The 20242-nt window shown below is 42.1% G+C and overlaps 1 protein-coding gene across 7 annotated transcripts in view; it reads left to right on the forward strand.

Annotated features, from left to right (window-relative positions):
* LOC140185152 (neural cell adhesion molecule 1-like) overlaps window positions 1-20242 on the forward strand; it is a 722060-nt gene that overhangs the window by 400823 nt on the left and 300995 nt on the right. For all 7 annotated transcript variants that reach the window (XM_072238532.1, XM_072238533.1, XM_072238530.1 and 4 more), the window contains exons 3-4: window positions 15128-15340; window positions 19333-19476. In XM_072238532.1, the coding sequence (XP_072094633.1) occupies window positions 15128-15340; window positions 19333-19476 (357 nt within the window). The remainder of the gene's footprint in view (window positions 1-15127; window positions 15341-19332; window positions 19477-20242) is intronic.

Consider the following 20242-nt stretch of genomic DNA (forward strand, 5'->3'; position numbering starts at 1 on the left):
CGTAGCACTGGAGCTGTACTTAGCCACAAACCTTATTTCCTGTCACAGATGGTTGTTAACCAGAGTGGAAGCAACATGTTTAGATATTTTTAAGGATTTGTTATCGATAAGTAAGCAGTGAAAAATTTACTGTAGGTGGGATGTGAATGTGGAATTAAACCACCTGTGATCATATTTGAATCGCTTTAAAGAGTTTGTACATCCTCCTCTGATTGTCTGGGTTTCCTCCCACAGTTCAAACATGTACCAGTTGGTAAGGTACTTGGTCATTGTAAATTGTCCCATGATTAGGTCTGGGTTAAATCAGTGGGTTGTTGGAGGTTGCTGGGTGGTGTGGCCTATTCTGCTCTGCATCTGTAAATAAGTAAAATAGATAAAAATAATTAAGTTGTCTATGTGCAACTCATTGGTTTGTGGGTACATGAGGCAGAGATATACAGAACTGTGCAAAGGTCTTAGGCACACATATACTGTATGTGCATATATAGGGGTGTGTGTGTGTGTAAAGCTAGGGTGCCTAAGACTTTTGCACAATACTATATTTGTCGACGAAAAACAGAAAGGAAGTTTGTAAATCTGGTGGGAACAGAGGATGTTGGGAATGGTGAGGTTAGAGTGCCATGGGAGGGGTGTGGGACAGGTGGCAGAGAAGGAGTGCCAGCGACAGAGTGGGGAAGGCACAGATGCAGACACACCCAGCCCTGAGACACCAGGCAAAGTCATTTGATTCCAAACAATTGGTTCTTGATCATTACAGAATGTTTCTCTGGTGCTTCCCGTGCCCTCCCCTCTCCCTGCCCCCTTTCCACTCTCAGTCCATAATAAACCCCCTTATCAGAATAAGGTTTATCATCTCTCACAGATGTCATGAAATTTGTTTCTTTCTGTTACAGCAATACAGTTCAATACATAAAATTACTACAGTGCTGTGCAAAAGTCTTAAGCACCCTAGCTATATAGAGTATATGCACCTAAGACTGCACAGTTTTGTAAACTCAGAATGGAATAGCACAGGATCAAGACCTTTGGGCCACGAAGTTGTAATTTGTGGCGTGAAGGGCCTGTACTGAAATTAAATACCTAACTAATCTCATCCCTTCTGCGTACACAATGTCCATTGTCCTCCATTCTCTGCACATTTATGTGTCTATCCAAGAGCCTCTTAAACACCTATTGTATTTATCAACACCACGACCAAGACTCCCAATTCTCTTTCAACCTCTCATTTCTGGAACTGCTCCCCATTTAAAGAGCAGTCTATATCGTTATTTCTTCTATCAAAGTACATAAACATTCACTTCCCCACACTGTATTCTATCTGCCATTTCTTTATCCATTCTCCTAATATGTCCAAGTCCTTCTGCAAATTCCCTTCTTCCTCAACACTACCTGCACCTCCACCTATCTTTGTATTATCCACAAGCATGGTTATAAGGCCATCAATTCCATCATCCAGATCTTTAACATATAACATGCAATGTTGTGGATCCAATACTGACCCCTGCAAAAAAGAGCTATCATTGACAGCCAACCAGAAAAAGCTCCCTTTATTCCCATTTGCCTTGGGCCAATCAGCCAATCTTCTGACCATGCTGGTATTTCTGGACATGAACCATTAGTAATTTCCAGAGTGAATAACCACACATTATTCCACATTGTACCGTGGAGAGCATTCTAACTGGTTGCATTACCTTGGGGTATGGAGGGGCCACTGTACAGGATTGGAAAACACTGCAGAAAGTTGCAAACTCAGCCAGTTCCATCATGGGTGTTAGTCTCTCCAGCATCAAGGACATCTTCAAAAGGTGATTGCTTAAAAAGGCAGCATCCATCATTAAACACCCCTATCACCCAGGACGTGCCCTCTTCTCATTGCTACCATCTGGGAGGAGGTACAGAAGCCTGAAGGCACACACTGGATGTTTCAGGAACAGCTTCTTCCTCCACCATCAGATTTCTGAATGAGCAATGAACCCATCAACAGTACTTCACTTTATTTTGCTCTCTTTTTGTGCTACTTAATATTTAGTTTTTTTATATACAGTATAATGCAGAAGTCTTAGGCACATATATATAGCTAGAGTACCTAAGACTTTTGCACAGTACTGTATTTGTCAATATGGAGTGGAGAGCAATTTGTAAATCTCCCTTCTCCTTTCCCAACCATGATTCCCCTCTCCCTGTCCCCTTCCCACTCTCAGTCCACAATAGAGACCCATATCAGAATCAGGTCTGTCATCACTCACATATGTCATGAAATCAGTTTTTTTTTGTGGCAGCAGTACAGTGCAATACATAAAATTACTACAGTGCTGGGCAAAAGTCTTTAGTACCCTAGCTATATATACCTGCCTAAGACTTCTGCACAGTACAGTATTTCTTACTGTGATTAATAGTTTTTATTACGTATTGCACTGCTGCTGCAAAGCAATAAACTTCACAACATTTAATGTGATATTTAACCTAATTATGATTCTGATTCATTATATTCCATCTCATTCATTCATTATGTGTCATGCCGATCATGGTTTTTCCATGACTGTGATTGTTCATGGCAGTTTTTTTCTAAAGAGGTAGTTTGCCGTTGCCTTTTGCCTTTTTCTAGGTAGTGTATTATAGTCCATCTACCACTTACTAAGTATGTCTGTATCCTCCTCGTGCCTCTCTGATGCCCAGCTCCTCTCCTCTCCGCTCTGAATCCTACCCAGATTTGTATTGTCGTCAAATTGTAATATACTGCATGGTGCCCTTAGCCAAGTGCTAGATACAGGACAGGACTCCCTGGTGCCTAAGCCCAGTCTCTGCAGTACCACAGAACTTACAGTGTGCTCTATATACACTGTTGGTTCACGTTATCTATCTCATCCTCAGATCCAGATTAACTTGGTGTAACATCCTTTCAAAATCTATTCTGGTCTGCCCAACCAACTTGTTCTTTCCTTCATGTTGTCTTATCGTCAGGATCTGACACAAACAGGGGCTGCCAGGCTGGGTTCTGCACAAAAGGCCAGGGTTTTGTGGTTGGGCGGACTTCACCTCAGCCCTCTCTTAGTCTCACCTTGATCCAGTCGTCTCTCTGTTCCATTTCAATTCAGTCCTTACTCAGTTCCATCACTCTCCATTCCTCTTTCTGATCCATATCACTGCAGCCCTCTTACTGCACCATCTCACTCCGGTCCTTTCTCTAAACCACCTTGTACCAGCCCTCTCAATGTCCCACCTCACTCCGGTCCTTTCTCTAAACCATCTTGTACCAGCCCTCTCAATGTCCCATCTCATACCGGTCCTTCGTCAAAACCATCTTGTACCAGCCCTCTCAATGTCCCATCTCATACCGGTCCTTCGTCAAAACCATCTTGTACCAGCCCTCTCAATGTCCCATCTCACTCCGGTCCTTTTTCTAAACCATCTTGTACCAGCCCTCTCAATGTCCCATCTCACTCCGGTCCTTTCTCTAAACCATCTTGTACCAGCCTTCTCAATGTCCCATCTCACTCCGGTCCTTTCTCTAAACACCTTGTACCAGCCCTCTCAATGTCCCATCTCACTCCGGTACTTTGTCGGAACCATCTTGTACCAGCCCTCTCAATGTCCCATCTCACTCCGGTCCTTTTTCTAAACCATCTTGTACCAGCCCTCTCAATGTCCCATCTCACTCCGGTCCTTTTTCTAAATCATCTTGTACCAGCCCTCTCAATGTCCCATCTCACTCCGGTCCTTTTTCTAAATCATCTCGTACCAGCCCTCTCAATGTCCCATCTCATACCGGTCCTTCATCAAAACCATCTTGTACCAGCCCTCTCAATGTTCCATCTCACTCCGGTCCTTTCTCTAAACCACTTTGTACCAGCCCTCTCAATGTCCCATCTCACTCCGGTCCTTTCTCTAAACCACTTTGTACCAGCCCTCTCAATGTCCCATCTCACTCCGGTCCTTTCTCTAAACCATCTTGTACCAGCCCTCTCAATGTCCCATCTCACTCCGGTCCTTTCTCTAAACCATCTTGTACCAGCCTTCTCAATGTCCCATCTCACTCCGGTCCTTTCTCTAAACACCTTGTACCAGCCCTCTCAATGTCCCATCTCACTCTGGTACTTTGTCGGAACCATCTTGTACCAGCCCTCTCAATGTCCCATCTCACTCCGGTACTTTGCCGAAACCATCTTGTACCAGCCCTCTCAATGTCCCATCTCACTCCGGTCCTTTTTCTAAATCATCTTGTACCAGCCCTCTCAATGTCCCATCTCATACCGGTCCTTCATCAAAACCATCTTGTACCAGCCCTCTCAATGTTCCATCTCACTCCGGTCCTTTCTCTAAACCACTTTGTACCAGCCCTCTCAATGTCCCATCTCACTCCAGTCCTTTCTCTAAACCACTTTGTACCAGCCCTCTCAATGTCCCATCTCACTCCGGTCCTTCGTCAAAACCATCTTGTACCAGCCCTCTCAATGTCCCATCTCATACCGGTCCTTCGTCAAAACCATCTTGTACCAGCCCTCTCAATGTCCCATCTCACTCCGGTCTTTTCTCTAAACCATCTTGTACCTGCCCTCTCAATGTCCCATCTCACTCCGGTCCTTTCTCTAAACCACTTTGTACCAGCCCTCTCAATGTCCCATCTCATACCGGTCCTTCGTCGAAACCATCTTGTACTAGCCCTCTGAATGTCCCATCTCACTCCAGTCCTTTCTCTAAACCATCTTGTACCAGCCTTCTCAATGTCCCATCTCACTCCCGTCCTTTCTCTAAACCATCTTGTACCAGTGCTTACACTGTCCCATCTCACTCCAGCCTTAGTTCTTTTGACTTCCTCCGTTTCTTCTTGGGTCACTGCTCCTGCCTTTCTGACTGCGCACACATTGCTCACCAGCGGTTTGAACTTCCTGTGGGTTTAATTATATCAGGCTGGTTTTGCAGATGCAGTGGAGTTCATCAGTGTAGACCTGGGGTGACTGGCTCCAGCATAAAGAACTCTCACCCATTTTATTCTTCAGTCCCTCTATTGCACTTCACCCTGCTAATGTTAATTCAACACTAGGGCTGTCAGGCTCAAATGGGAATTAACTTCTGAATGTCCACTGTCTTCTGTGTGAAGGACAGTTAATCTTGCCCATAGGACGTGGCTCCTCCTGTAGTCTGATTGAATTATTCCAAGGAAGTTGCAAAATACAATTCACACTGAGCAGCGAACTTTGTCTATATGCTTGTCGTTATGTCTAATAAATTATTTAACAGGAAACAAACATCCAGTATTCCAAAGTGGGACCCCTGCTGTGTTTAGTAGCTGAAGTGGCAAGTTTAAGAAAGGTCAAACAATATAACTTTCTGTGGGGAACTGCCATGACTAGATCATTCAAAGGTACAAAAGCAGTAAGTGCTGGGCAAAGTTCAGAACCAGAATCAGATTTTATATCAACAGCATATGCTGTGAAATTTGTTGTTATGTGGCAGCAGTATGTTGCAATACATAATAATAAAAACTGTAAATTACAGTAAAATGTGTGTGTGTGTATGTATATATATATATATATATATATATATAAATAAAAATAAGTAGTGCATAAAGAGAGGAAACAGTAGTGAACTCATGTTCAGTGATTCAGTCCATTTAGAAATCTGATAGCAGAGGGAATAAATCTGTTCCTGAATTGTTGAGTGTGTGCCTTTAGCCTCCCACACCTCCTCCCTGATGGTAGCAATGAGAAGAGGGCATGTCCTGGATGATGGGGGTCCTTAATGATGGAATTGTAATCTGCTTCTGCCAGAGATCATTTAGGTAAAGATTAGCTTTATTTGTCACATGTACATGAAAACGAACAGTGAAATGTGTCGTTTTGCTTCAGCGACCAACTCAGTCCAAGGATTGTTCCCTCAAGCATCACCATCTTTTGGTTGCAATATAGCATGCCCACAACTCCCTCAGCCTAACTGAATGCCTTTGTGAGGAAACTGGAGCACCTGGAGGAAACCCACACCGTCACAGGGAGGATGTACAAACTTCTTACAGGTGGCGGTGGGAATAGAACCCTAGACCGTGACACTGGTGCTGTAAAGCATTTACACTAACTGTTATGCTATGATGCCCCTCTTGATACTGAATATCAGCTTAGCTTTTCTCTCTCGCCATCTCTCCTCCCCATTTCTCCCTGTTCTGCCAGTGTAAAGCTGCAGGCATGGAAAGCTGGTCCCTTACAGCTTCAATCCCAGTTCTTTGTAGATCTTGCTGGTGGTAGGGGTTACCCTATAGGATTCACCCTATTGTAGAGGAGAATAAATGTTTAGCTTGGTGTCAGTGGCGCTCACAGTGGTACTAAAATACTGAAGAACACTGCTATTGGATCTGAGGTGGTCATTCCATTACTCCCTTTCACCACGTTTCCCCACTTGTGTTTTCTTGACTTCTGACATGCAAGAAAATGTTCAGTGTTGAGCATGGGACTAGGTCCCGGCAGACTCTGTTCCACCCACCATGTGGTCAGTGTGCCTTCTGTATTATGCTACTCTGATGTCTGGTCCTCCCTAGGTTCTTGTTAGCCAAAAGAAATGGCCATCCAATAAGACCAGAAAACCTTAAGACATTGGAGCTGTATTAGGCTATTCAGCCCATTGAGTCTGCCCTGCCATTCCATCATTGCTGATTTATTATCCCTCTCAACCCCATTTTCCTACCTTCTCCCTATAATCTTTGATGCTTTGACTAATCAGGAACTTATCAATATCTCCTTTAAATATACCCAGTGAGTTGGCCTCTTGTCTGTGGCAAAGTATTCCACAGATTCACCACTCTCTGGCTTGAGAAGTTCCTTCTCATCTCTGTTCTAAATGGACATCCCACTGTTCTGAGGCTGTGTGATTTGGTCCTAGATTCCACACTATAGGATACATCTTCTTCACATCCACTCTATCAAGGCCTCTCGATATTCAGTATCTTCTTAGGAAGCCTGTAATCCTGACATTAGTTGCTTACTTGAGATTAAGCTGCCTGTACATGGCAATGACCTTGATGTCAAGGGATACTGATACTGATGGCAGTCCAGAGCTCTAGAGGATGTATCTAACTACCAAATGGGTTCAGGATATTAGAAATCAGCCCTTCAGCAATTTAAACCCATAAGCATTTCTCTAATACATTTCCCAACAGGTCCTGCCTGAAAGAGGCATGTCCTCTGTCATTCCATTTGTACCTCTCTGTAAAATCTTCCATTCATAATTAACTCTTTAAAAAAAACTTTCAAAGGTGTGTAGATTAAATCATTGGTTGCTGTAGTTTTCCCTTTTTATGGCTTTTTGTCCTTTATAACCTTGCCTGTTTTCCCATCTATACTTTGTTCATCCATCGCCATTTGCCATCGGTGGCAAAAACAGGAAAACAGATTATTATCTGAATGGTGGCCAATTAGGAAAAGGGGAGGTGCAATGAGACCTGGGTGTCATTGTACACCAGTCATTGAAAGTGGGCATGCGGGTACAGCAGGCGGTGAAAAAGGCGAATGGTATGCTGGCATTCATAGCAAGAGGATTCGAGGACAGGAGCAGGGAGGTACTACTGCAGTTGTACAAGGCCTTGGTGAGACCACACCTGGAGTATTGTGTGCAATTTTGGTCCCCTAATCTGAGGAAAGACATCCTTGCCATAGAGGGGGTACAAAGAAGGTTCACCAGATTGATTCCTGGAATGGCAGGACTTTCATATGATGAAAGACTGGATCGACTAGGCTTATACTCGCTGGAATTTAGAAGATTGAGGGGGGATCTTATTGAAATGTATAAAATCCTAAAGAGATTGGACAGGCTAGGTGCAGGAAGATTGTTCCCGATGTTGGGAAAGTCCAGAACGAGGGGTCACAGTTTGAGGATAAAGGGGAAGCCTTTTAGGACTGAGATTAGGAAAAACTTCTTCACACAGAGAGTGGTGAATCTGTGGAATCCTCTGCCACAGGAAACAGTTGAGGCCAGTTCATTGGCTATATTTAAGAGGGAGTTAGATATGGCCCTTGTGGCTAAAGGGATCAGGGGGTATGGAGGGAAGGCTGGTACAGGGTTCTGAGTTGGATGATCAGCCATGATCATACTGAATGGTGGTGCAGGCTCGAAGGGCCGAATGGCCTACTCCTGCACCTATTTTCTATGTTTCTATCTCTGCTTACGTGGACCTTTCGTAAATGTCACATTAGCAAACATCTCTGAGCTGTGAGAGTTGGTGTTGATTTATTATTGTCACATGTACCAAGATACAGTGAAAAGCTTATCTTGCATACTGTTTATTTAAATCTAATCATTAGACAGTGCATTGAGGTAGAACAGGGCAAAACAGTAACAATGCAGAATAAAATGTAACGGCTGCAGAGAAAGTGCAGTGCAGGTAAACAAAGTGCAAGATCATAACAAGGTAGACTGTGATGCCAAGAGTCCTTATCATGCAAGATGTCTGTCGAGGAACCTGATTACAGTGGGATAAAGCTATCCATGGCAGTATATGCTTTCAGACTTTTGTATTTTCTGTCTAATAGTAGACGGGAGAAGATAAAATGTCCAGTTGCGGGTGAGGACTTTGATAATGCTAGCTGTTTCCTGTGATGTGCTGAGCTGCGTCCATAACGTTCTTATCAGTTTCTTGCAGTCACATGTAGAGCAGTTGCCATACCAAGCCATTCTACTTCCAGATAGAATGCTTTCTCTGGTGCATCAATAGAAATTAGTAAAAGTTGATGGGTACATGCGAAATCTCTTTAACCTCTGAAGGAATTAGAAGCATTGGTGAGCGTTCATGGTGGTGACATCAATGTGATTGATCCAGGTTAGGCTATTGGTGATGTTCACACCTTGAATCTTGAAGCTCTCAACCTTCTTAACGTCAACACTCTTGATGTAGACAGGAGCATGTGTACTGCCTTCCTTTTTGAAGTCAATGACCAGCTCTTATGCTTTGTTGATGTCAAGGCAAAGGTTATTGTCATGACCCATGTTACTGTGCTTTCAGTCTCCTTCCTGTTCTCCGACTCATCGTTATTTGAGATGAGGCCCACTGAAATGTTTTCATCTGCAAACCTATAGATGAAGTTAGAGCAGAATCTGGCCACGCAGTCATGAGTGTTAAGAGAGTAGAGTAGGGGGCTGAGGACGCAACCTCATGGATCACCAGTGTTTAGAATAATTGTGGGGAAGTGTTGCTGCCTATCCTTACTGATTGCGGTCTGTTGGTCAGGAAGTCAAGGATCCAGTTACAAAGGGAGGTATTGACTCCCGAGGTCGGGAGTTTGGCAATGAGCTTGCTTGGAATAATGGTATTGAAGACAGAACTGCAGTCAGTAATAGTCTAAGATAGGTGTCTTTACTGTCCTGATGCTCTAGAGATGAGTGTAGGGCCAGGGAGATAGCATCCAATGTAGATATTTTTTGGTGGTAGGCAAATTGCAGTGGGTTGAGGTTGTCTCAAAAATTGGAGTTGAAGCGTGCCATGACCAGCCTCTCAAAGCACTTCATGATGGTAGACATTAGAGCCACTGGGCATAGTCATTGAGGCACATTTTCTTGTTTTTCTTAGGCACCGGGATGATAGTGGTGTCCTTACAGCAGGACGGGCCACAAGCTGAAGCAGGGAGAGGTTTAAAATGTTTGCAAATACCCCTAGTTGGAATAGAGATGAGCAGAGATTAGGGTTGATCAGTGGATGTGAGAGAGTACCCTAATGGCAGAACGGTTCACAAGAACAATCAGGTAGTTGCTCCCTGGGGTTCTGTTAACCTAACACACACTGTTCTCTCCAAAATGTGCGGGTGCGTGACTGCGCAGTAACTGAAATGCTCCTGCACGCATAGCCTTTGTTGCCATGCAGCTGGAATAAAGACAGACAAGAAAAATTTGACAAAATGGAAAGATTTTCTTTGTTGCACTGCATTTTATTAAATGCTTCAATTAATAAATAAAATCAAAAGTATGTGATTTTTAAATTTTCATTCTAAATAGTTACAGTATGCACATTACAAAAAAAACATTTGACGTTCCACACAACTTTCAGGCTGTGTAAAAATTTCCTGCTCAGTGCAGTTGTAAAAAAAAAGTTGAGGGAATGTTGCATTTACTTCCAGTACCATGAGCTCTAATGCTGCTGTGCACTGGCTTTTATGTAGTACCCTGTCAAATAACTTCTGAAATCTAACTACACAACATTGATAGAAATCTTCAAGGATGCAGCAATCAGAGTTGATAGAGGGGAACCTATACATTCTGTTTATTTGGATTTTCACAAATTCCTCCTTGTTATTTGATATTAGTCCATTTATTATCCTTAGAATATATGCAGATATTTGGGGCAGCATGGTGGTGTAGCTATTACCTCAACGCTTTACAGTTTGCCACCTGTAAGATCAGGGTTCGATTCTTGCCACTGTCTGTATGTTCTCCCCGTGACTATGGGTTTCCTCCAGCTGTTTTGGTTTCCTCCCACATGCTAAAGATGTATGGATTAGGATTAGAGAGTTGTGGGAATGCTATGTTGACACCAGAAGCATGACAGCACTTGCTCAGCACAGTCCTCTCTAATTTGATTTAAATTATGCATTTTATTGTATGTTTCAATGTACATGTGACGAAAAAACTAATGTTGGTCTTAATCTTAATTCCCCACTACACCCTGGCACTAACTCCTTGAAGAACAGAGACTGGAATAAATTCAAAGCTCAAAGTTATTTTATTATTACATAACATGTATGTCACCATATGCATACAACCTTGAGATTTATTTTCTTGCAGGCATTCACAGTAGAACTAAGAAATACTATAGAATTAATGAAACACTCCACATAAATAAAGACTGACATAAAACCATTGTACAAAAGAAGACAAACTGCAAATGCAAAATAAATAAATAAATAATGCCTAAAATATAAGTTGCAGAGTCCTTGAAAGTGAATCCATAGGTTGAGGAATTAGTTCAGAGTTGAATTGAGTGGAGTTATCCATGCTAGTTTAGAAGCTTGATGGTTGAAGGTTACAACTTTTCCTCAACCTGGTCTGGTGGGACCCTTAAGGCTCCAGTACCTTCCTTCCAATGGCAGCACAAGAAGAGAGCCTGGCCTAGAAGGTAGGGGTTCTTGATGATGGAATTGAATTGAATTGAATTAAATTGACTTTTTTTTCTTACATCTTTCATATACACGAGGAGTAAAAATCTTTACCAGTGCTCTTTGTAGTTGTGCTGACTGATGGAGAGGACATTTTCTGTGATGGGCTGGGCTGTATCCACCACTTTTTGTAGGCTTTTCTATTTTTCTAAAATCATTAAGAAGCCATTGCTTCATGTTAATAACTTGGTCACGCTGCCCTTTTGCAGCGAACACATTTAGCATGCTTTCCCTAAGGACTGGAATTATTTCTATTTTTCAAAAAGCTTATTTGCAATATGCTGAGTTTGCTTTTGTGTAGCCAATCTGTGGTGAGAATAGCCCTACTGTGATTAATATGTACTCTGCTCGGCTTTGATTGTGCTGTTACCAGCTTTGTTTGGCTGTGTGGAGGAGCTGATGGCTTAATGTTCCTACTTTTTCCCATCTGAATTTGGGATTGATGTTGTATTTTAATTCACTTTCTGTAATGCTGCTGGTGCATCCAACAGGAATATATTTTTGCTGCACAACGTTCTCATGTATGTGTGTGTGTATATATTCACCCTTGGAAGTTTTCATGTTTTATTGTTTTCCAACATTGAATCACAGTGGATTTAATTTGGCTTTTTTGACACTGATCAACAGAGAAGAATCTTTCATGTTAAAGTGGAAACAGATCTCTACAAAGTGATCTAAATTAATTACAAATATAAAACACAAATAGTTGATTGCATAAGTATCCGTCCCCGTCAAGTCAGTATTTAGTAGATGCACCTTTGGCAGCAGTTACAGCCTTGAGTCTGTGTGGATAGGTCTCTATGAGCTTTGCACATCTGGATGCTGCAATTTTTCCCCATTCTTCTTTACAACACTGCTCAAGCTCTGTCAGACTGCATGGGAATCGTGAGTGAACAGTCCTTTTCAAGTCCAGTCACAAATTCTCAATTGGATTGAGATCTGGACTCTGACTTGGCCACTCCAGGACATTGGTTTTGTTGTTCTTAAGCTATTCCTGTGTAACTTTGGCTTTATGCTTGGGGTCATTATCTTGCTGGAAAAGAAATCTTCTCCAAATCTGAAGTTCTCTTGCAGACTGCATCAGGTTTTCCTTCAGGATTTCTCTGTATTTTGCTGCATTCATTTTACCCTCTACCTTCACAAAGGTTCGAGGGCCTGCTGCAGTGAAGCATCCCCACAGTATGATGCAACCACCACTATGCTTCATGATCGGGATGGTGTGTCTTTGATGATGTGCAGTGTTTGGCTTATGTCAAACGTAACGTTTAGTCTGATGGCTAAAAAGCTCAATTTTGATTTCATCAGTCCATAGAACCTTCTTCCAGCTGACTTCAGAGTCTCTCCACATGCCTTCTGGAAAACTCTAGGCGAGATTTCATGGGAGTTTTTTTCAACAGTGGCTTTCTCTTTGCCACTGTCCCATAAAGCTGCAACTGGTGAAGCACCCGGCAACGGTTGTTGTATGTGCAGTTTCTCCCATCTCAGCCACTGAAGCCTGTAAATCTTCCAGAGTTGTCATAGGTCTCTTGGTGGCCTTCCAAGGGATATTCAGTGACTTGAAAATGCTCTTGTTTCTATCTCCAGACTTGTGCTTTTCAATAGCCTTTAGCAGAGTTGCATGGAATGTTCTTTTGGCTTGATGGTGTAGTTTTTGCCAGGATACTGACTCACCAGCAGTTAGACCTTCCAGATACAGGTGTATTTTAACTATAATCAATTGAAACACCTTGACTGTACACAGGTCTCCAAAAACAGATCTCCATTTAGCTAATAATGTGATTTCTAAAATCATTGGCTGCACCAGTGATGATTTGCTGTATCATGTTAAAGGGGGTGAATACTTATGCAATCAATTATTTTGTATTTTATATTTGTAATTAACTTAGATCGCTTTGTAGAGATCTGTTTACACTTTGACATATAAGGGTCTTTTTCTGTTGATCACTTTCAAAAAAGCCAAATTAAATCCACTGTGATTCAATGTTGTAAAACAATAACGTGAAAATTTCGAGGGTGGTGAATACTTTTTATAGGTACTGTATGGCCACATTCAACATTATGTTTTATTGGATTCCTTTATTGTTTTTTAATGCTGCATTGCATCATTTCATTCTCCTTTACATTCGTGTACTGCTGGATGACGAAATACGATTTTGGTTCTTGAGTTGTGGGTAGGATGGGTTGCAAGCAGCCCCACTTCATTTCACAGGCATGTGGACAGATAGTGTCTAAAGCGGAGATCCCAGATTACATCACCCCAGGAGTTCCTTGACACATGGAAGATTGCACAAAGGCCCTCTTGGTGTGTGGGTTTGCAGGGAGATAGAGGGCTTGGAGCTAGCAGCAATGATCCAAGGAATGAAAGGGTGAATATATGAGAAGCATTTGGTGTTTCTGGGCCTGTAATCACTGGAATTCAGAAGAGTGAGTGGGAATCTCATGAAACTTACTAAATGTTGAAAGGCCTTGATAGAGTGGATGTGGAGAGGATATGCGCAGTAGTGGGGGAGGACTCAGAATAGAAGTACATCCCTTTAAAACAGAGATGAGGAGGAATTTCTTTAGCCAGGAGGTGGCAAATCTGTGGAATTCATTGCCACTCACAGCTTGGAGGCCAAGACATTGGGTATATTTAAAGTGGATGTAATATTATGGGAAAAAGGCAGGAGAGTTGTTGAGAATTAAAATAAATCAGCCACGATTGAATGGTGGAGCATACTGAATGGGCTGAGTGGCCTGATTCTGCTCCTGTGTCTTATGGTTTTATGGCATGTTTGTACAGCAGTTCTTGCTGCTTCCTCGCAGCTGCAGAGACTTGGGCTTGACCTGACCTCTGATGTTCTCTGTGTGGAGCATGCACCTTCTCCTTGAGACCACACGAGTTCCTCTCAGATGCTCAAGTTTCCCCTTAAATGCAAGTATATGCTGGTACATTGTCCATTGATGTTGTTCCATAAGACATAGGAAATGAATTAGGCCATCAGTGGCAGAATAATCAAAAGTGGCCATAGAATCATGGAGCACTGCAGCACAGAAACAGGCCCTTCAGCCCATCTAGTCTGTGCTGAAGATGTATTCTGCCAAGTTGATGAGTTTGTGAGGGAGAGAAGTGTAGTGCAACCAGGAGAAAGAATGTTGATAGATGAGATTTCATTGTTGGAAGGTAGCATGATCCCAAAGTGCTGAATGTACCTCCATATTGTAGGTAAGCAGAGTGGCTAACACTATTTCATTAAACATAAAAAATAGGAGCACGTAAATTATTCATTTTTGAATGTCCTGATGCAGCGTTTCAACCTAAAGCATTCACTGTTTATTCCTCTCCATCGATGTTCTCTGACCTGCTGAGCTCTTCCAGCTTTTTGTGTGTGTTGCTTTGGATTTCCAGCATCTGCAAATACTCTTGTGTTTATGTTGACAGTTCTCCCCCCTACCTCCCTGAACAGGCGCTGCTCCACCCATGGAGTTCCTCCAGCAGATTGTTTGTTGCTCCAGATTCTAGCATTGCAGTCTCTTGTGTCACCACATACATAACAGTGTTGACTTTGGTATTAGTGCAATTCATTGACCCAGCAATGAATATCCAAATATCTGTGACCAAAAAAGAAAGGTGTGAATCCAGTTTTGGGATAGTCAGGGGTCTGGTTATCTGCAGGAAGTTCACATGCTGGTGGGCCAGGGTGGTTCTGATTTCAAAGTCAAATTGGAGTTAATTGTCATTAGCACAAGTACATCAGAATCAGGTGACATACTGCATATAGTGAAATTTGTTGTTTTGTGGCAGCAGTTCATTGCAATACATGATATTACTATAAATTACAAAATTTATATATAAAGTACACATGTACTGTATTTATATAAATATAGGCAGCATTCACAGGAATACATAGTTAAGTATAAATTATACACAATTTGTACAAGAACCCAATTAGACAGAGAAGCAGGCCATTGCAGTGAGATAACGAATATTTGTACCTGATTAAGATTTTGTTTGATTTCAGTGACTGGAGAAGCCAGCAGCATTTCCTGGTACTTGCCGAATGGTGACAAAATCGATCCCAATCAACAGCGAATTGCCGTGGCGACAGTAAGCGAGGTTTCCTCAAGCCTGACCCTCTATGATGCCAATGTCGATGACGCTGGTGTATATAAATGTGTTGCAACCTCAAAGGATGGGAATGAATCGGAGGCTACGGTGAACGTCAAAATCTACCGTAAGTATCGCATTGTCTCCATCATTATCTCACATTTCCTCTGGATAGTTCTGCTGTTTTGTTAACAATAATAACTTATTTATCAAGCACTTATCATACAGACGATGTAGTTCTAATGGGATAAAGTGCAAACAAAAAATAAAAAAACAAAAATAAAAAGTAAGTATGAAAATAAAAGACAAAAGAATGTTGAAAGTTTCATCTTATTCTCAAAGTATGCATGTAAAATATAATGCTGCTATTTGCCTTACGTAGAACATAGAAATCTACAGCACATTACAGGACCTTCGGCCCACAATGTTGTGCCAACCATGTAACCTACTCCAGAAACTGCCTAGACTTTCCCTACCGCATGGCCCTCTAATTTTCTAAGTTCCATGTACCTATCTAAGAGTCTCTTAAAAGACGCTATTGTATCCACCTCTACCACCACCGCCTGCAGTGCATTCCATGCACCCACTACTCTCTGTGTGAAAAGCTTATCTCTGATATCCCCTCTGTGCCTACTTCCAATTACCTTAAAACTGTGCCCTCTTGTGCTAGCCATTTCAGCCCTGGCAAAAAGCCTCTGACTATCCACACGGTCAATGCCTCTCATCATCTTATGCACCTCTATCAGGTCACCTCTTATCCTTTGTCGTTCCAAGAAGAAAAGGCCAAGTTCACTCAACCTATTCTCATAAGGTACGCTCTCCAATCCAGGTAACATCCTTGTAAATCTCCTCTGCACGCTCTCTATGGTTTCCACATCCTTCCTGTAGTGAGGTTACCAGAACTGTACACAGTGCTCCAAGTGGGGTCTAATTAAATTCTTATATAGCTTTAACATTTTCTCACAGCTCTTGAACTAAATCCAACAGTTGATGAATGCCAATACACTATTCGCCGCCTTAACAACACTTTCAAACTGCGCAGCAGCTTTAAGTATCCTATGGACATAGACCCCAAGATCTCTCTGATCCTTACCGTTAATATTACATTCTCTCTTCTCCAAATAGTCATTAAATACAGAAAGACCATGGGAGCTGATGAAAGAAAAGCCACCAACTCCCCCCCACCAGCACGAATAAGAAAAGAAACAAAACTCGCAGACCCCAAAATTCCCCTCTCTCTCGGAGCAAAAAACAGCAACAATAAGAATTACCAACCCCCTACACATAACAAACCCCGACCCCCTCACTTACAGAAAAGGACAGTGACAGTAGCACCAAACACCCAACCCCACCTCTTACACACAAAAATTAACAGATCAGCCACCTGCCAATCATCAAGAAGGAAACACTAAAAAACTGAAGGAAACCAATAGAAAGTACAGTCCAATAATTACATAAATCTCAGAGTATGAGAAACATCTTTTCATCTATATACAAGGAGAGCAGCTGTATGAACTCAGTCCTTCCATGAAGAGTGACTGCCGAGCCAGGTCGAATGAGCTTATCTGGGCTGAACATGCTAATACAGTTTTAAAGTTAGCTAAGCAAGTTAGTTAAAAGCAAGGTTAAATAAAGGAGCTTTGAGCTGGTCAACTGAGTCTGCATCTCTTATAGTTTTAGGTGTTGTATACCATAGTTTAGGAGCACAGTTCCAAAAAGCGGACCTGTCAATTATCTTTTGAGGGAGGTTGTTTAAATTTAAGAGACTGACAGAAGAAGACAAGCAGGATTAAAAAATGAAAATGATTCTAGTGTAGACTATTGTTTAAATGGGGAGAAAATTCAGAAATCAGAGATGCAAAAGGACTTGGGAGAATTGGGTTGAGGTGGGTAATAAATCAGCCAGGATGGCATGGTGCAGCAGACTGAAGGAACTGAATAGCCTGATTCTGCCCCTATGTTGTATGGTCTATGGAGGGATATAAAGGTGCAGTCTTGGCCGTGATTCCCTGAGGTATTGCAGTGTGCTACCTTAGACAACAATCTTAAGCAATGACTGAATTTTTTTTTAAGGGAAAGCAACATATAGAAGGTTATCACAACTGGTCCTCTTCCTTGCCCTCAGGTTGGTAATCTCATTCCAGGCCGTCCCAGCTCAAGAGCCAGGTGCCTCTCATTCTTTTAGCACCTTCCTCTTCCGTTGTTCTTCCAACAGCACCCAATATCCTTGTTCCCAAACTTGCTCTCTCACCCAAGGGTGCTTCCTTTGCCAATACTGTTATTGTTGCGGCATTGCATGAACCCCAAAGACTGTAGTTGCAGCGCTCATGATCTGTGCAGGGAGAGGAATGCTCAGCTGGATTGGCATAGAAGCAGGCCCTTCGGTCCATCTAGTCTATGCCAAACTATTAGTCTGCCTAGTCCCATTGACCATCCATGTACTTATTCAAACTTCTCTTAAATGTTACAATGGAACCCACAGCCACCATTTACACTGGCAGCTCGCTCTCAGCTCTCACCACCCTCTGAGTGAAGAAGTTCCCCCTCATATCCCCCTTAAACATTTCACCTTTTACCCTTCACTCATGACCCCTAGTTTTAGTCTCACCTAACCTCAGTGGAAAAAGCCTGCTTGCATTTACCCTTCTATACTCCTCATTCTCCTACCCTCTCTGGAATAAAGTCCTAAGTTATTCAACCTTTCCCTATTACTCAGGTCCTCAAGTCCCAGGAACATCCCTGTAAATTTTCTCTGAATCTTAGGGTCGTATGTGGTGACGTATCTGTACTCTGATAATAAATTTATTTTGAAGTTTGAGTGATCTTCCCTGTAGGTAAGTGAGCAGAACTGCATGCAGTACTCTGAATTTGGCTTCACTAGTGTCTTATACAACTTCCTGCATTCTTTGCAAATCATTCGTCCCCAATTATTGAAAATGAAGCTACTGTTTGCTCAGTTCCTTGCCCTGCCAATGCTTCAGCTAATCAAAGTTGAACGATTTTATATTTTAAATACTGAAGTCTTAAGTTTGCAAATTGTTGAAGGCTTGGCAAATTAAGCTTTTAAGTCACTGGGAGAAACAGATAAGATTGGCTTTCAGACAACTGGATTTGTTGATTGGATTAAAGTTCAAAGTTCAAAGTAAGTCCATTATTAAAGGACCCTGAGATTCATTTTCTTGCAGGCATTCACAGCAAGTGCAAAGATACACAATAAAATCAATCAAAAATTGCAAACAAAGGTGGCCAACCAACCAATGTGCAAACAACTCATTGTGCAAATACAAAAAGAAAATCAAAATAATAATAAGTAAATAAATAGTATTGAGTTGCAGAGTCTTTTAAAATGAGTCCGTAGGTTGTGGAATCAATTTAGAGTTGAGGTGAGTGAAGTTATCCACTGGTGGATAAAGGGGAGGTGTCAAAATTTGATTTATATCTTGAGGCTCAACTATCAACCATCAGGCTCTTGGACCAGAGGGGATACCTTCATTCATTGAACTTCAATCACCCAATCACTGAACTGTTCCCACAACCTATGGACTCCCTTTCAAGGACTCTTCATCTCATGTTCAATATTTATTGCTTATTTATTTGCTTTTTGTTTTCTTTTTGTATTTGCACAGTTTGTTGTCCTCTGTACATTGGATTTTAGTCTGTCTTGTGTGTGGTCTTTCACTGATTTCCATTGTGTTTCTTTGTATTTATTGTGAATGCCCACAAGAAAATAAATCTCAGGGTCTTACGCAGTACCATATATATACCTTGATAATAAATTTACTTTGAACTTTGTGTGATGGGAATCTGGACTCACTGCCTGAGGAGTGGTCGAGGGAAAAACTGTTGAGTGTTTCATTACCAGCTGTAATGGCATTGAATGGACATAACCTGGAGTAGGATGTGGGAAATGGGATGACTCTGGGATTACCTGGTTGTGTCTAGCATAGATGCAATGGTTAGAATGGCCTTCCATGTCATTGTATCTCTTTGATTGGTCTGGTGATGGGACTAGAAGGCTAGGAGAGCCAGACTTGATGAAAGTCTTGACCCAAACATTGACTGTTGTCAGTATTTCTCCAGCTTTGAGTGTATTACAACTCTCTAATTTATTGTTCACAGAGAAGCTGGAGTTCAGGAATGCCCCTTCACCACAGGAGTTCAAAGTGGGTGAGGACGCTGTCGTCGTTTGTGACTCGGTCAGCTCACCCCCAGCAACTATCACCTGGAAAATCCGAGGGAAGGACGTTCTGCTGAAGAGAGATGGTGAGTTAGAATTCTCAATACCAGTAACTGTAGTTTAGTAATATTACCAGACTTCTCAATGGACCTTTCATATGTTAAATGATGAACTCTTTATCTTCCAGTCTACACAAAGATGCCAAGTGACTTCATACTCACATATTGTTTTTGTGTAGTACTGTCCAAAAGTCTGCAGAACATACCTATAGCTTGGGTGCCTGAGAACTTTACACAGATCTGCAGTAATTTTATGTATTTCACTGTACTGCTGCCACATAAACGAAACAAATTTCATGACATATGTGAGCAATGATGAACCTGATTCTGATATGGGTCTCTATTGTGGACTAAGAGTGGGAAGGGGGCAGGGAGAGGGGAATCGTGGTGGGAAAAAGGGGAAGGGAGAGGGGAGGGAGCAGGAAACACCAGAGAGACATTCTGTAATGATCAATCAACCAATTGTTTGGAATCAAATGTCCTTGTTTGGTGTCTCTGGGTTGGCTATGTCTGCACCCACATTCCCACCCCACCCCCTACCCTTGGCATTCTTTTTCTGCCATCTGTCCCCCACCCTTCCTGTGGTGCTCCACCCTCGCTATTCCCAATATTCTTTGCTTCCACTAGATTTACAAACTCTCTCTCTGCTCCACGTTGACGTGCAAAAGTCTTGGGCACCCTGACTATATCTATATACCTAAGACCTTTGCACAGTACCATATGTGTGACTTGTATACAAACACACATACAACACTACATGATCAATTATCATTCCAAAAATACTCTTGCTTTT

The sequence above is a fragment of the Mobula birostris genome, chromosome 20 (assembly GCF_030028105.1).
Source record: "Mobula birostris isolate sMobBir1 chromosome 20, sMobBir1.hap1, whole genome shotgun sequence".
NCBI lineage: Eukaryota > Metazoa > Chordata > Chondrichthyes > Myliobatiformes > Myliobatidae > Mobula > Mobula birostris.